This window comes from Bufo gargarizans, chromosome 5, assembly GCF_014858855.1.
Source record: "Bufo gargarizans isolate SCDJY-AF-19 chromosome 5, ASM1485885v1, whole genome shotgun sequence".
Classification (NCBI taxonomy): Eukaryota; Metazoa; Chordata; class Amphibia; order Anura; family Bufonidae; genus Bufo; species Bufo gargarizans.
In genome coordinates, this window is record NC_058084.1 from 185,465,782 (window position 1) to 185,484,288 (window position 18,507).

Sequence of the window (18,507 nt, forward strand, 5' to 3'; positions counted from 1 at the left end):
GGCTTAAATGACAACTGAAATACACTCCAGTCAGAGACTAGAGTAGTTTTCAGTCTAGGAGCACCAAAACTAGACCCCCAGTATTGTTTTTGTTTTTTTTTTACTCACCTCCAAGTATATAAAATACATAAATACTTTTTCCATTAATTGGCTGAAAGGGGTACAATGGGACATTAAAGGCATTCTGTCACCTCGTGTTAGCTTATAGAGCTCGTTCGCCGCTAGCATGTCCGCAATATACCTGTCCCATAGCGCTGTGTCCTTTTATTGTGTTTAAAAAATGATTTTATAGATATGTAAATGGCCCTGGTAAAGTGCCCAAGGGGCTGTACTAACCTTCTTGGTGCCAAGCCACCCCCCCTGTGAAGGAGCCCAGTACCGCCTGCGCCCTCCGAATGTCCTCCTTTCTTCACAGTCAGATTGCCATAATCTCGCTATGTGCGAGCTCGCGCATGCGCAGTGGCGGTATAGTGCTCCTTTCCTGTGCTGGCATCAGCCTCAGGGAAGGAACTGCGCATGTGTGAGCTCGCGCATCCCAAGATTACGGCAATCTAACTGTGAAGAAAGGAGGACATTCGGAGGGCGCAGCCGGTGCTGGGCTCCTTCACAGGGGGGCCTGGCTTGGCACCAAGAAGGTTAGTACAGCCCCTTGGGCACCTTACCAGGGCCATTTACATATCTATAAAATCATTTTTTAAACACAATAAAAGGACACAGCGCTATGAGACAGGTATATTGCGGACATGCTAGCGGCGATCTAGCCGTGCATGTCCGCAGCTCTAGAAGCTAAAACGAGGTGACAGAATGAGGTATCATTAAAATCACTGTTTTAACAGTGGGGAGTTCTACCTCCGGGACCCTCACTCATCAGCACAATGTAAGGGATGCAGAGCTCTTCTTTACAAGCCATGGCACTGGTACTGTAGCTCATCTGATTCAAGTGAATGAGACAAGATGCAGTACCAGGTATAAAAGCTGGACAAGTTAACCTATGTAGCTATGTAAACAATGCTTGATTGAAAAGGTTTAAAAGGGAGACAGGTAGAAACATATCGACTGTTATATGAAAAGAAGATAAGTTGTGCAGATGCACAACTTATTTTGTTTTTGCCCCCCATTTTTGACTGTGGTATCTTTGTGCCCCCCCTAGAGTCGCCACTGATTGTAGAGCTGACAAAGTCTGCTGTCTACACACGAAATTCATAGTGTATGTAAAATAAACATTTCTTATTTTATTTTTTTAACTTTTGTGGTGGAAATTGCTTCTGTGGCAGCACCAACTAAATACGATCATTTGTAGTGCATCCTTTCAACCTGTATTTACATTGAAGGGTTAAAACTCTCACAGTCATATCCCCACCAATCAAAAATAAATAGCTTATACAAAGGATAGGCCACCAGGAAGCAGAGTAGTCCTCCAGAATTTAGGTTTGTCTTCTAGATTGTGGCATCAGTACGGTGGCTCAGTGGTTAGCACTGGGGTCCTAAGTTTGAATCTGACCAAGGACAACATCTGCATGAAGTTAGTTCTCTCTGTGTTTGCGTAGGTTTCCTCCGGGTACTCTGGTTTCCTCCCACACTCCAAAGACCTACTGATAGGGACCTTAGATTGTGAGCCCCATTGGGGACAGCTTGATGCTAATGTCTGTAAAGTTCTGTGGAATATAGTACCGCCATGCAAGTGCGCAAACTAAATAAATAACTTACCATATTAATATTTGTTCATCTAAAAAGAATAAGGCTACTTTCACATTAGCTTTTTTTGCGGATCAGTAATGGATCTGCAAAAACTCTTCCGTTACAATAATACAACCGCCTTCATCCATCATGAACGGATATGGTTGTATTATGTCTTATATAGCCATGACGGATCCGTCTTGAACACCATTGAAAGTCAATGGGGGACGGATCCGTTTTCTATTGTGTCAGAGAAAACCAATTCGTCTCCATTGACTTCCTCTACACCTATGCTACACATGCATGGTTAGCAACTCACTGCTGGATGACTTCAGCTACATTCAGCTTCTCTGGATAGTTCATCATTATCTGATTGGTAGGGTCTGACACCTGGGACCCCCACCGATCAGCTGATCAGAAGGCACCAGGGGATAGGTCATCAGTTAAAAAGCTTTAGAAAACTTGTTTATACTATTTAAACAACGTCGAGTTCAGCATTGGCCGCCATTGTACCAGATTACAACGGGAGACTGTAACACAGTGAAAGTCTGTACCTGTGTGACCATGATCCCTCAGCAATGCAAATCATATCCTGGCACCTACATAACTACCTGGAATTTAGTAGCTATTGGTTTTTCAAAGACCTTTAAAGCTAGAGCACATGTTAGATTTTTTTTAACCCTTACATTGTGCCCCCACCTTAATCTGCTGTAGGTATTCATATTCCTGCTGTAGCCATTCCTGCAGGTTAATTTAAGGGCCGTTCAGATGGAGTATATTGACAGTGGAATTGGGAACAAATTCTGAGCCAAAAACCTCCAGGTGGCAGCTCTGAAATCACTTCCCATTGTTTTCAATGGAAGGTCAGGCTATCATTTATGCGACCATATTTTTTTTTCTGTGACTGCACCAAGAAAGGGCATGTCTTTTCTTGGCACCATGGTGGCCATAAATCATGGCCTCCCACTGAAAACAATGGGAGGCAGTTTCTGTACTGGGCACAGAATCCACGCCAAATTCCTCTGTCAAAATATGCCGTGTGAATGGCGCCTAACATGACGCAAAAGCTGCTCTAAAATGTAGGTTTAATTAATGGGGATCAACAGTATCCCACAGCCTAATTTTTCAATAATAGCTAAAAGGCATCCATATAGACTATATCAGTTTACGTTAGTAGAGTATTTTAAAAGATATGTCTCATAATCAAGAGATGGATTGAATTTTTAAGTTCGGTTGTATCATGAGGATGATATAGTTATCCTATAAACCTAAAACAAATGGCTTGTTTCATTGTTTCGTAAAGATGGGCCACTTTATATGTTATCTATTTTGTGTATTTGTGAGATAATATGGCCCATTTGTGTCACATGGTAACCTTGGCTTTGATCTTCGCAGGCTCTTTTTATCGTTTTTTTTTTTTTTTCTTTTTGAGAATCAAACAAGAGCGTTTAAAAACAGACTTTAAACTACCATAAAACGGAAATTGAACAAGTCATGACATCCATCTGTGGTCGACTTTATGATAAAGTTTAGGTGATTTAAAGCTTCTGCATCAAATTGATATTTTCTTCCAAGCTAGGTCAACATAAAATACAAATGACACAAAAATGAGCTCTGCTTTTATTCTTCTCGCTGCTGCATCTTAGATGGACAGATGAGAACAGTTGGTTTGCAATGAAATAAAAGATTATTTGTACGCATCACAGGTGCTAAACGAAGTCCAAGGTTCTACATTCAGATTATGAATCTGAGCAAAGGAAGAGTTATGGCAAAGACCCTATCGCAGTACACAGGGCTCATTCATTTTCCTGACACATCTACATCTGAGTGGTTTGCAGACTGATTTGTTGAGCCTGTAGTGTAAAATTACAATTGTCAAATAAAAAGTTTTGTAATTTCTTTAACTTTTTTGCTTTCTTTTTCAGCCTAGGCTTACAATATCATTTCTTCAATTATACAAACAGGCAAAATTGATTTTAGGACAACACTAATGTGAACATGTGCTAACTATGAAGTATTGGGTATTAATAGGTTAAACTAATGTACTATAGTAACTGAATAAAAAAATAAAATCTATAGGGCCAGTTCACACTGGTTTCTGCCCCCAAACCAGCTCCAGAAACATGTAAAAACAGCCTCCTATTCATTTCAATGGGAAGTAGCACTTTTTTTAGCTGTTTCTGGTGCAATCCATGCCCAAAACTACGAGCTAAAAATGCAGATTTGTATTAAACACCCATTGGTTAAAAATGCATCAACAAACCACATAAAAAACCACAGACTCTGTGCAGAAACGTGCAGATTCCATTCTCCTTCAGTTTGCAGGAGGATTTTCAAAATCTGTCATGTGAACACACCTATATAGTGTATAGCCTTACATATCTACTAGCTATACTGTAGACCAGTGTAAAATAGACTCATAATCAGTTACCAGAATAAATATAAGTTGGTAAATTGAATGTATATGAATGTGTTTCTGTCAAACTTGCCTTAAATCTAATGTGACGTGTTTTTGTTTGCTTCAATTTTCAGAAAATTATTGGAATGCGGTCTCTTTTGTTGCTCCCAACTCCTTTCTTCACTTCTCTACATTCCAAGGAGAGACCAGTGCTGACATATCTTTCTACTTTAAAACTTCTGCCCCTGATGGAGTTTTTGTGGAAAACAGAGGAAACACCGACTTCATCAAGATAGAGTTAAAATGTAAGTTGGTTGACATGAAACCTATGTAGAGCTTTAGCTAGACATTTTTTTAACCTGATTCAAACAGACTTAAAGGATCTCAGTCATCAGATATGTCACACTCTGAGACCATCTCACCTGAGACATCAGGGTCTTGGTCCCATCTTCTTAGATGCCTGCATTCTTGAAAAAACTGATGTTTTATAATATGCAAGTGAGCCCCTAGGAGCAACGAGGGCGGTGCCATTGTACCTTGATGCTCCCAGGGGCTTCACTCACTGACCTTCATGCTGCAGGTCAGGAAGTAAAGATGTACCCAAGGGAGCTTGGTCTGTGCATGCACTGTACAATGTGAACGTGTTCCCATGAGACTTCAGGGCCGGATGTGAATACATTACTGTGGAACTTAGAGAAGCTGTTACAGGCAGGTACAGGACATGTCTGTCATGGCCCACTGGGTCAATGCTTTCTTGGCAGTTGCGAAGAAGCACCACAGCAATGAGACCACATTGACATCTCCACATTTGTGTCAGTCTGGTTCCCACACTAGGTGCTTATCCGCCTCCTCCACATCCTCCTCCATGAACATCCTTCAGTCCCCAACAGAAAAATGGCAGAACATTGCTTGCACTCCCCCTCCCTTCTATATGTGTAAAGTGAAGCATTGTAACAATAAACATTATGCTACAGACATTAAACATACTTAACTCTGCTGCTGATTGCTATCACATCCAGGCAATGAAGGAGGAGCTGTAGTAAGCAGAAGATAGGTTCTCACTGCAGACTCTTTCCATCTTCCTCTTCTGTCAGTCCCAACAGAGCTGCTACCTGGATCATGCTTTAATGACAAATTCTGTCTGTGGTAACTTAAATGGATTGTCGACCGAATAAATATTAATCTCCTCTTTTAGATCATTCAAAATATGTTTTCATTGGATTCATTAAAAAAATGATCTAGATATTGCTGTTTTGGTCCCTTCTGCTATATATGATCCCATTCAGATCATTCTCCTTGTGTCCATTGCTGGTGGACAGGCATTACCAGTAACTCCTACTGAACCATCTAGATCCTCTTGTACACACAGACAGAGGAGTGATTCAAGATAATTAACAGGCCAGCAACAAAAAATAATTGCACTTGAAGTGGCTTCTTTACACCATAATTCAACACATTAGGTGGGACTACTGAGGGAATTCTAAATAACAAATGGGGGAACCATAATAAGTGTGTAACAGCAATACCTAGGCCCAGATGTATTCCAATTGAAAGATTGTCAAGGTTTGCATGTTCTAACAGAGTAAATAAATATTTTATTATAAGACAATTCCTTGACCTCCAGACCTCTGCACCTCTCTCCACTTCCCCACCCAAGTGTGCTAGAGACGTGTCCCACTAGACCTTATATTAATACCCCTGACAAGGGCCGATTCTAGGTTTTTTGCTACTGTACTTGAGGCAAAAAGTGAGATGCCCCCCCCAAGCCCTACTGCTAAAGACATATTTGGATGGGCATTACATTCCACACTACCAAACACATGGGAGAATACAGCAATACATGCCTCTTACATTCAATTATGTCTCCTGTGATGTTCATGTTCTATTTCCTTTACTTCTCCACTGGGAGCAGACCACCATGATGTGTCATTTAGCCATGTCTTATCTCTGTAGAGTTTGCCACACAGATATATTAGATTCCTCGCTTTTTGATCATCCCCCTTCTCCTCATGGTGCCTCAACAGTTTAATCCTGCTGCCCCCCAATACCGTGTCCACTGTGCTCCCCAATACTCCCAAAGATGAGACTTCTAAAATAAGTGCCATACAGATAGTCCCCCACATATTTATAGTGTTCCCAGACTGCCCTCATTAGTAATAGTGCCCCAATCGTGACAATGCTTCCCAAGGGTGCCTCTATTAGTAGCAATGCCCTCCATATTATGCCCAATAATAAGAATGCCCCCAGAGTACCTCTAGTACTAATAATGCCATGATCGTGTTCCCAATATTTATAATACACTCCTAGTTGTGCCTCATGTAGTTCTAATACCCCCTGTAGTTTTAACTCCTCTGTAGAGCCCCTTATATTATAATTCCCCCTATAGTGGCAGTATGAATAATGCCTCCCTGTAGTGTCCCCCTTTAGTGCCAGTATGCATAATGCTCCTTCCTGTAGATCCAGAATGTATAATGTGCCCCTCTGAAGTGCCAGTATATATACTGGATACCCAAAAATGGGCCCTAGTAAAGACCCTCGAGAGGTAAACCTCAAATACACCACTGGTCAACAAGACCAAAAGAAATCCCTGTAGGGGTCTACTAATTTTCAAAATTAAAACGTACACTTTATTAAGTCTTATTAAAAAGGGGGTTGTAGATGCCCCAATGTCCACACATTTAAAACTATCAGACGATAGTACTGGTTTATGTAGAGATTGTTACTTTTTCTCTCAATTTGGAAGAGAGAAATGATTATGCAGGTTGGTGGTATACAGTTTAACACACACTTGGGGTATAGCCCTAAATCTAGGTGTCCTAGGACCTGGGCCCAGGTCCCAGCTACTAATCCCTGTTCAATCAACTGTGTGTCACTCTTCACTGACAGCCACAATGCACCAAACCACTCAAAACATACTATTTGTTAACCCTATTACTGGGTGAAGTTTTCACAGGTACTACCATCTGTCTAAAAAGAGCGCAGTATATATACTGCTCTCCCCATATAATGCTCCTCCATCCCCCATGTAATGCCAGTATTTGCAAAGCTTTTCGTCCCCCTTAGTGGCAGTATATGTAAAGCTCATCTGTCCCCCTGTAGTTCCATTATATAATGCTCCCCTTGTAGTTCCAGTAAATAATGCTTCCCTTGTAGCGCCAATATATACATATTGCTTCCCTCATAGTGCCATATGCCATTATATAATGCTCCTCTATAGTGCCACTCCAGTATGTAATGCTTCTCCACCCCATCCCCCTTGTGCCAGTATATAATACTCCTTCATCCCCCCATAGTGCCAGTATATAATGCTCCCCCTGTAGTGCCAGTATATAATGCTCCTCCAGCCTCTCATACTGTAGTGCTAGTATATTATGCCCCCTGTAGTGCCAGGTATACATAATGCTCCATCCCCCACCCCTCTGTAGTGCCCCCAATAGTTAAAGTGAAAAGAAAAGCACTCACCTCACTCTCGTTTCTGCCACCATCTGCAATGCATGCCATGGGCCTGTGTTGCCACGCCCCAGCACAGACAGTCATAATGACATCACTGCAACCTCCTGAAACGGGTCATGGTGTTGTCATCGCAACCTCTTGTGCCAGTCTACTGTCTCATAGGCTGCAGGCATAGTGGCCTGAGGTCGATGAGGCTGAACGGTAAGATGGGCCATAGGCTGCCATACCCCATAGTAATCTACCAACCTTCCCTCCAGAAGCAGGTTGGCCGCTGCTTGAGGTGAGATTCTCATCTGGCCTCAAGGCAGATGCAGCCCCTGCTCCTGACAGTTTAATTTTTGGATTAAAATGTGACTGATAATTTTATTTAGGACTGAAAAGATCCTAGTACAAATCCCTTCAAGAAGACTTAGGAAGAAAATGTACTCTAAGTGAAGGGACACAGAAACAGTGATTGTTTTTATTTTTATTAACATGAACGAGTGTAGTCCTCCACTCCTCAACCTTTTCATACTGGTGATGCCTAGACCTTATCATTGGTTACAGATGTTCCAAACTTGGCATAAAAAATGTAAAGATAGATAGATACAGTTGAAACCAGAAGCTTACATACACTATATAAAAAGACACATATGCATGTTTTGTTTGTTCTAACATGAAATCAGAATAAACCTTTCCTGTTTTTGGTCAGTTAGGATTACCATAATTATTATTATTTGCCAAATGCCAGAATAATGAGACACAGAATGTTTTAAGGCATTTATATTACTTTCTGCAAAGTAAAAAGTTTACATGCATTTCATTAATACTTCGTACCATTGCCCTTAAACTGTATGACTTGGGTCAAACATTTTGGATATCCTTCAACAAGCTTCTCCTAATAGTCGGAATATGGGCCCATTTCTCCTGATAAAACTGGTGTAACTGAGTCATGTTTGTTGGTTCCTTTGCTCGCACCTGCCTTTTCAGCTTTGCCCATACATTTTCAATAGGATTGAGATCAGGGCTTTGTGATGGCCACTCCAAAACATTGACTTTGTTATCCTTAAGCCACTTTGTAACCAGTTTGGCAATATGCTTCAGGTCATTGTCCATTTGGAAGACCTATTTCCGCCCAAGCTTTAACTTCCTGGCTGATGTCTTGAGATGTTGCTTCAGTATTTCTACATACTCTTTTTTCCTCATGATGTCATCTATTTTGTGAAGTGCACCAGTCCCTCCTGCAGCAAATCAACCCCACAACATGATGCTGCCACCCCTGTGTTTCACAGTTGGGATGGTGTTCTTAGACCGCCAAGCTTCTCCTTTTTTCCTCCAAACGTAGCGATGGTCATTATGGCCAAAAAGTTCAATTTTAGTTTCGTCAGACCACAAGACATGTCTCCAAAAATGTAGGTCTTTGTTCCTGTGGGAATTTGCAAACATTATTCTGGCTTTTTTATGCTTTTTTTGGAGTAATGGCTTCTTCCTGGCAGAGTGGCCTTTCAGCCCATGTTAATACAGTACTCGTTTCACTGTGGATATTGACACAATCTTAACAGCTTCCGCAGCCATCTTCACAAGGTCTTTTGCTTTTGTTCTTGGGTTAATATGCACCAAAGCACGTTCATCTTTGGGACACAGGACCCATCTCCTTCCTGAGCGATATGATGGCTGGACATTCCCATCTTGTTTGTACTTGCGTATAATTGTTTGTACAGATGAACAAGACACCTTCAGGCAGGGGCGTTGCTAGGTTAAAACATTCGGGCCTGGGCCCCTGATGTTTTGTCCCAGCCCGAATGTACTGCCTGTCATCTAGATACAACTGTATTGCCATCCTCAGGATGACAATACAATTGAATCTAATGCCCTGCAAGAGCTAAAGGACCTGTGATGACATCACAGTCCATGTGATCAGTTCTAAATGGAGTAGCTGAAAAGGACCTGCTATGATGTCTCCATCACGTGACCAGTGCAGGAGAGGACAGTTCAGCAGTGAAGAGAATTCCTGGGAAGAAGCTGTGGTGATGTCTGCTACATGAGGAGAGGTAAGTGAAGGGAGAGCCAGAGCAATGCTGGGAGTTGTAGCTATTTAACTGGGACTGCATGTCAGGGCTGAAGAAAGGGAAGTTATTTACATGGGACAGTGGGATGGAGTGATGTTATTTACATGGGAATGCATGTTGGAGGTGGCTGTGGGAGGGGGTGATGTTATTTACATGAGACTGCATGTTGGAGGTGGCTATGGGAGAGAGTGATGTTATTTATATTGGACTAAATGTTGAAGGGTAATGTTATTTACATGGGACTGTATGTTGAAGGTGGCTGGGGAGGGAGTGATGTTATTTACGTGGGACTGAATATGAAGGGGTTATGTTATTTACATGGGGCTGTATGCTGAAGGCAGCTGGGGAGGGGGTGATGTTATTTACGTGGGACTGTATATTAAAGGGGGCTGTAGATAGAGAGGGATGTTATTTACATGGGACTGTATATTGGAGGGGGCTGGAGAGATGGTGTGATGGTATTTATATGGGACTCTATGGCGGAGGGAGGGAAATAATGTTATTTACATGGGACTGTATGGTGGAGGGGTTGAGGAATTATCATTTGTGAGGACACTAATTGGAGGAATATAACTAGAAGGGGCACTGCAAAGGGCATTATAAATACTGGGGGCACTTCAAGGCGAGCATTATAATAGTAGGCGGCTATATAAATACTGGGGCACTTCAGGGTGAGCATTATAACAGTAGGGGGCATTATAAATACTGGGGTCACTGTAGGGGCATTTTAAATCCAGGGGACACTATAGGCATTCTTATTACTATAGGGGGCTCTATAGAAGGGACTTATAGATCCACCTTATTTCTAGTAAGAGCACTATGGGGGCCTTATTACTACTGTATTTTGGGGTATTGGGGAGCACAGCGAGCAGCAGGATAACACTGTGGGGACTCCAGGTTGGGAGATGAGGATAGAAAAGTGAGGAACTAAGATGTCTGTGTGTTACACTCTGCAGAGACGAGATGCGCTGAAAGAGACAGAATGGAGAAGATGATGACAGAGAAGATCTACATCAGAGGAGACATCACCTGGGAGGCCCTGAATGTGACAGGTATGTGCTGCTGTATAGCAAGTATTGTAAAATGTCTTCAGTGCTAGTGTTTGTGGGGGAAGGGGGGGTTGCTATGTAGGCCATCGGTTGACTTAGAGAATTAAGCCATATGCATTGGGGCTTAGGCTCTTTTGAGACCCTAGCAATGCCCCTGCCTTCAGGTATCCTGAAATTGCATCCAAGGTTGAGCCACACTTGTGCAAGTCCACAATCCTCTTCCTGATATCTTGGCTGATTTCTTTAGACTTTCCCATGATAAATACATCCATAGGTGTGTCTCTTATTAACTCAGATGTTGCCAACAAACCTAACAGAAGCTTCCAAACACATGACATCATCATATGGGCAGTCCAGAATGGTTTAAAAGCATAGTCATCTTAATGTATGTAAACTTTTGACATTGCAGAATAATTTTTCATTATTATGGCATTTGGCAAATAATACTAATTATGGTCATCCTGATAGACCGAAAACTTGAAAGGTTTATTCTGATTTAATGTCAAATATTAAAAACATGCATATGTGTCTTTTTATATAGTGTATGTAAACTTCTGGTTTCAACTGTAGATAGATAGATAGATAGATAGATAGATAGATAGGAGCCTCACAGTATAACTGGTGAAGATTGCTGTGATTGCTGTAACATTTTTTTTCAAGGCTGCTTAGCTTTATCATACTAAAATAAAATAAAAATTACTATGTTACTGATTTAGGTATTGTCATTTTTCTCTGTAATGCAAGGTTAATACATAGTTGAGTATAATGGAGATATGACATTCATAGAATTTAGCTTTGCATTTAAAAAGAGACCAAAGCCTGAGAATTAAAAAAAGAATCTCCTTTTAATAAAAGACTTAATGTTACCCGGCATACACAGCTATGGTGTTTCCAACTTGTTTTTCATATTGAATATTTTTTTGTATTTTATCTGTATATTTTTTTTATAACATTTTACACTTTAGGATTTTTTTCCCGAATAGCAGAGATCACAAGTATTGAGTTGACCTTGTCATCAATTTCCAAATGTAATCTCAACAACATAAATTAAACAGTGAAATACAGGCTATGATATACCTCCTCAGTCATGTTTTCTCTCCAGCCTGGCGGATATATTTGTCTTCTGTAACCAATCTTCTCTTAAGACAGTATATTTTTCATGATCCAATCTTTACTTCAGTTTATGTGCCACTTATGTAGCCCATCTCCATGCCAGTCTAGGCTCTGTTCACATCCTGATCAGACATATGCTTAGAATGCATAACATTGATGCAAAAGGTGTACCAAAGAGGTATGCAAGGCTTTACAGTGGAATACTGGACACCCGCCATTGACTTACAGTGTAAATATATATATAATTAACTCCATATTGCCGTGTATAACAACTTCAGTAGCAGTATTTCAGTGATACATTCAATAGTAATTCATCATAATATGTGTACATACAGTCATGTGAAAAAATTAGGACACCCTTTGAAAGCATGTGGTTTTTTGTAACATTTTTAATAAAAGGTTATTTCATCTCCGTTTCAACAATACAGAGAGATTAAAGTAATCCGACTAAACAAAGAAAACTGAAGAAAAGTCTTTTCAAGATCTTCTGTAAATGTCATTCTACAAAAATGCCTATTCTAACTGAGGAAAAAGATAGGACACCCTTGCCCCTAATAGCGAGTGTTACCTCCTTTGGCTGAAATAACTGCAGTGAGACGGTTCTTGTAGCCATATACCAGTCTTCGACATCGGTCTGAGGAAATTTTACCCCACTCCTCAATGCAGAACTTTTTCAGCTGTGAGATGTTTGAGGGGTTTCTTGCACGTACAGCCCTTTTCAAGTCACCCCACAGCATCTCAATGGGATTCAAATCTGGACTTTGACTTGGCCATTCCAGGACTCTCCATTTCTTCTTTTTCAGCCAATCTTTGGTTGATTTACTAGTATGTTTTGGGTCATTGTCATGTTGCATGGTCCAGTTCCGCTTCAGCTTTAATTTTCTAACTGATGGTCTCACATGTTCTTCAAGCACCTTCTGATACACAGTAGAATTCATCGTGGATTCTATGATGGTGAGCTGACCAGGTCCTGCTGCAGCAAAGCAGCCCCAAACCATGACACTTCCACCTCCATGCTTCACAGTTGGTATGAGGTTCTTTTCTTGGAATGCTGTGTTTGGTTTACGCCAAACATGTCCTCTGCTGTTGTGTCCAAATAATTCAATTTTGGACTCATCTGTCCAAAGAACATTATTCCAGAAGTCCTGGTCTTTGTCAACTTTATCTCTGGCAAATGTCAGTCTGGCCTCGATGTTTCTCTTGGAAAGCAAAGGTTTCCTCCTTGCACACCTCCCATGCAAGTTAAACTTGTACAGTCTCTTTCTGATTGTAGAGGCATGTACTTCTACATCAACAGTAGCCAGAGCCTGCTGTAGTTCTCGAGATGACACTTTAGGGTTTTTGGAGACCTCTTTTAGCATCTTGCGGTCTGCTCTTGGGGTGAACTTGCTGGGGCGACCAGTCCTGGGCATGTTGGCAGTTGTTTTGAAAGCCCTCCACTTGTAGACTATCTTCCGGACAGTGGAATGGCTGATTTCAAAATCTTTTGAGATCTTTTTAAATCCCTTCCCAGACTCATAGGCTGCTACAATCTTTTTTCTGAAGTCCTCTGACAGCTCTTTTGCTCTCACCATGGTGCTCACTCTCACTTCAACAGTCAGGAGCACACCAAACTAAATGTCTGAGGTTTAAATAGGGCAAGCCTCATTCAACATGCAGAGTAACGATCTACTAATTATGTGCACCTGGTGTGATATACCTGTGTGAGATCTGAGCCAATTTAAGAGGGAATACATGTGAGGGTGTCCTATCTTTTTCCTCAGTTAGAATAGGCATTTTTGTAGAATGACATTTACAGAAGATCAGTTTTCTTTGTTTAGTTGGATTACTTTAATCTCTCTGTATTGTTGAAACGGAGATGAAATAACCTTTTATTAAAAATGTTACAAAAAACCACATGCTTTCAAAGGGTGTCCTAATTTTTTCACATGACTGTAAGTGTATATAATAAGGTGAACCGTGCAGATTTTAAAAGATTCTTGACTGTATTACCTTGCCTTAAGCCTGCTGGAGAAACGAGATAGTTTGTGGAGAAGGCGTCTCTATTTGTGTCTGAACACGCCACTCATCCGCGTCCTCTACTCCTTACTGCGCACGTTTTGAAGCTATATCGAATAAATATGCGATGGATATTATGTTGCTCAATATTGAATTTTCTCAGAAGGAAATGGCCGTGCTGAAAAGTAAATTGCAGGACACTGAACAACAGCTGAAGGCAACTGTGTCCATTAATGAGGCTGATACATTTCTAGAGAAACAACGATTGTTTTTGGATAAAATGCGGAAAGATCTGGAGGAGGTCAAAAGATCAAAATGGCATAGAGATCAGAGTGATTATACGTCTGGCCATGTCTATGTCTGGGAGCAACCCTGGCGCATGGACAGGGGCTCTTTGCAAAAGAAAATACCTAAGCGCAATAAAGAAACCAACAAATGGGTGAGAAACAAAGATGCCAATGATGACCTTAATTCTAGCCAATCTGGAACTTTTTTAGGCCCACGAGTTGCTATGGGAGACGCCCCACGAGACGGGGAGGGCTCAGACATAGAAGAGCCTGGAAAAACCAGAGCGCAGAGATTAATGAGGACCAACAACTCCAAACAGATGAATACAAACAAGAAAAAATAGAATCGAATGTGGTGGTTAACATTTCATCCTACACATTGACTGAGCATGAATTGAAAGCCCTAAATAAGGGATTGTCCTTTTGCCCACAGGCTAGGCCGGATTGGTTTCAGTTGGAACTGGACTTGAACCGCCTCCTCAGGAATCTTAAACTGAGGGTGTGGTTCGACTCCGGTTCCACTGACACCATGAATGTGAATGCTAATGAACCTGGTAATGCTGATGGTCAACTTACTTTGAAACAGTTTGATTTGTATTTAAAAAGTGATTTTGTTCCACTTGTCAATTCACATGCCCTAGAATGTTTTTCTGAAGCAGTCAAAAGAGATGTGGCTATGTTGAGAAAAAGTACTCATCCCAGTATGTATATGAGGCCAAACATTTCGACACAGGAAATGTCTGCATTGGAGGGATTGTCCAGTAACCCCGATCTCACCATCAAACCCGCAGATAAGGGTGGTGGGATCGTGGTGATGGACACCATTCAATATGTTAATGAGATAAGAAGACAATTGGGCGAACCTGGCGTCTACGAGCCATTGGCCAGGGACCCCAGGTTCGACATTGCAAGGAAAATTGATGCACATTTGACTGAGGCGATGCAGAGTGGCATTATTGATAGACAACTTAAAGATTTTTTGGTGGTGAAGTCTCCGGTTACACCCACGATATATGCATTACCAAAGATACATAAAAGGTTGGTTGACCCTCCAGGTCGGCCGATAATCTCGGGTAGGGGCTCTATACTATCTAATATTAATGTATTTCTGGATAAGATACTGAGAGAATATGCAATGGGTGCTAGATCGTATGTTAGGGATACCGGAGACTTCATCACCAAGATTAAAGGGATGCAGGTACCAAAGGGGGCGATTATAGTCTCCTTTGACATAGTGTCGTTGTACACCTCGATTGACCACAACAAAGGCTTGTCGGCTGTGGCGGAGATGTTGGCACATTCGGAGCATCCCGCCCCAGTTCGACAATTTATATTGACATTGTTGGAATTGTCCTTGAGGAACAATTATTTCGTGTTCCAGGGACAATTTTTCTTGCAAAAGATGGGCGCGGCGATGGGCTCTAATGCCGCTCCCATTTATGCAAATATTTTTGTGCGGTCATTTGAGGAACGTCTCGTCTATGTATCTCCCCACTTCAATCAAGTGTTGTCGTGGTGGAGATACATAGATGACATTTTCCTCATTTGGGGTGGCACCATGGATCAGTTGATGGATTTTCACGTACACTTGAACTCCCTTGACCGGGAGATCCAGTTTACGTTAACGGCATCGACTGACCGGGTGCAATACTTGGATACACAGGTATATATTGAGGATGAACAGGTACATATGGATTTAAACATTAAGGCCACAGATAAGAATACATTGTTGCATTTTACTAGTGGGCACCCAAGAAGGATGGTAGATTCTCTGCCGTTTAGCCAAATGCTTCGGGTGCGGAGAATTGTTGACAAAGATGAGAATATGTGCACAGCAATGAAAAATATGGAACAATCTTTTATAGACAGGGGATACCCTAGAAAGTTAGTGAAAAGACATGCAGAAAGGGCTAAAAAAATCCCCAGAGATGAGTTATTGACCCCGAAAACTAGAAGAACTAATGATAGAATGCCATTTGTATCATCATATAATGAGTTGAGTCCTGAAATTGAAAAAATAATAAGGCGACATTGGAGTCTACTGAGTAGTGGACACCCAAATGTTGCTGCATTTAGAAGTGTGCCGATGATGGCATATAGAAGAGCAGGCAACATCAGGGATAAGGTAGTACACTCCAAAGTACCAGATAAAGGACAACCCAGACAGACATTTCTTAAAACAAGGCGCACGGGCTCTTTCCCGTGTCTGGGATGTGTGAACTGTAAACAGATGGTCAAGGGATCGACGTTCACACATCCAGACACGGGCGAGACCTTTGATATAGTGCATTATCTCACCTGTGATTCGTCATGGGTGATATATGTACTATGGTGCCCTTGTAAAAAATTATATGTTGGTGAAACCACCTGCGATCTAAAGACCAGGTTAAATAACCATAGGCAATCTATTAGGAATAAAAGAAGAGATCTGCCGGTATCAAAGCATTTTGCCGAAAAAAAATCATAAAGAAAGTGACTTGAAATTTATGATTATAGATCATGTTAAACCATTGGAAAGAGGAGGTGATCGATTAAGTAAATTAAAAAAAACTGAACTTAGGTGGATTTTTCGGCTTGATACCCTAAAACCCAAAGGGTTAAATGTAGAATTTAGGGTGACAGGAGGAATGGTTAGCTAGATACCCATCTTACATGGCCTATACCCTGATGTTGTCTGCTCTCTATATGCAGTGAATTAAATGGAAGCTACAATGATTTGTCTGAAGATATATATGTATGCTGACTTTTTGCCAGTGCCGGGCCTTGTGTTGATGGAGACGAGATAAATATGGGAGTTATGGAGGCATGATATTATTGCCCAAAAACATTACCTAAAATAAGATGGTGGATATGGACTCGTGATGGGGCGCGAACGATCTGTCTATACGCTGACGCAGACTTGTCTGTGTGCGGCGCTTGGACGTGATCGACCGTACGTCATCACGTTGGCTTCCACCGTAGAGGCGACGTAGGAGTATTAGAAGCTGTGTGAACAGAAGGGGGCTGAATACATGCGCAGTAAGGAGTAGAGGACGCGGATGAGTGGCGTGTTCAGACACAAATAGAGACACCTTCTCCACAAACTATCTCGTTTCTCCAGCAGGCTTAAGGCAAGGTAATACAGTCAAGAATCTTTTAAAATCTGCACGGTTCACCTTATTATATACACTTATGTACACATATTATGATGAATTACTATTGAATGTATCACTGAAATACTGCTACTGAAGTTGTTATACACGGCAATATGGAGTTAATTATATGAATTGTAGTCCACCCATGAATGGGAGTGCACTAGTACTCTATTGGCTGATAATGGATTGTGTCATGCTGTAGAGCTGTATTTATTTTTGCACTATGCACTTTTTTGTTCACTTGACTTGAAAAAGGTCCTGTGAGAGGACCGAAACGTTGTCTGACATGTGTGAATAAATTTCACTTTTGTATTTAAAAGAAGTGCTGCGGACTTTCCTTCTCTACTGAATTTGTCCCATATCGAGGGACCACCGCGGGCACCTGCATTTCTATATTTGCACTAGAGGGAGTGCTGCCTGAATCTTTCTATGGATATATATATATATATATATATATATATCCTACAGTACACATTTTTGCAGAATTCCCCTTGCATTGACTTTTAACTGCACTTTTCAATAGAGCGGAAAAAGACACTCTTTTGGCATACATTTGGCTATTGTAAACTATGGACACAACAGCAAGTATTTGCTCTTGACATGTTTGTTAAATAAGCCTCGTAGATACTGTATGATGTGAACACAGTCTTAGAAATCTCCTCTATAATTTGTTTAACCATTTCATGGCCTATAGCAAGCTTATACTTATGTCTTTTGGTTCAAACCCAAAATCACGCGTTCTTCCACATCATATCTAAAACTTTAGACACAATCATCCATAATTCATCATTGATTTATTACCTTTCAAGACCAAAGACATCATCACTCTATTCATGTGTCATCTGCCCATAAAAACATCGCTACAGTTTTCCTCATGTTCAGATAACGATCTCTTACCTAGGCCAACCTCATTTTTCAATCTTGTGCTTATTCCATCCCTGTATTTAAATGAATCAATTGCACTTTAGCACATTTTATGTTCTTTGTCATCACATATTCTATATGTGGGTTTGTACCACCGGCCAATTTTAACCACGTGCTACAGTGTGGGAATGTGGTATAAAAATAGTCCAATCTTATGATCCCATAGCCATATTCTGTTCTCAGGATATGTCATGAATCCATGACGGGTTATTTGTAATGTGTCATAAAAAAAAGGGTAAAATGTAAATGTTAAAAAAAAGATGTGTTTTCTAATGAAAAAGTCCTTAAGTAAGGCTCCTTTCACATCTGCACTTTCCCTTTCCACTATTGAGATCCGTCATAGGATCGTAATAGCGGGGGAAAACGCTTCCGTTTTGTCCCCATTCATTGTCAATGGGGACAAAACTGAACTGAACGAAACGGAGT

At 41.1% G+C, this 18,507-nt stretch overlaps 1 protein-coding gene across 1 annotated transcript in view; it reads left to right on the forward strand.

Annotated features, from left to right (window-relative positions):
• CNTNAP2 (contactin associated protein 2) overlaps positions 1-18,507 on the forward strand; it is a 2,163,381-nt gene that overhangs the window by 2,020,557 nt on the left and 124,317 nt on the right. The window contains exon 17 of the mRNA XM_044295439.1: positions 4,210-4,380. Coding sequence (XP_044151374.1) covers positions 4,210-4,380 — 171 coding nt within the window. The remainder of the gene's footprint in view (positions 1-4,209; positions 4,381-18,507) is intronic.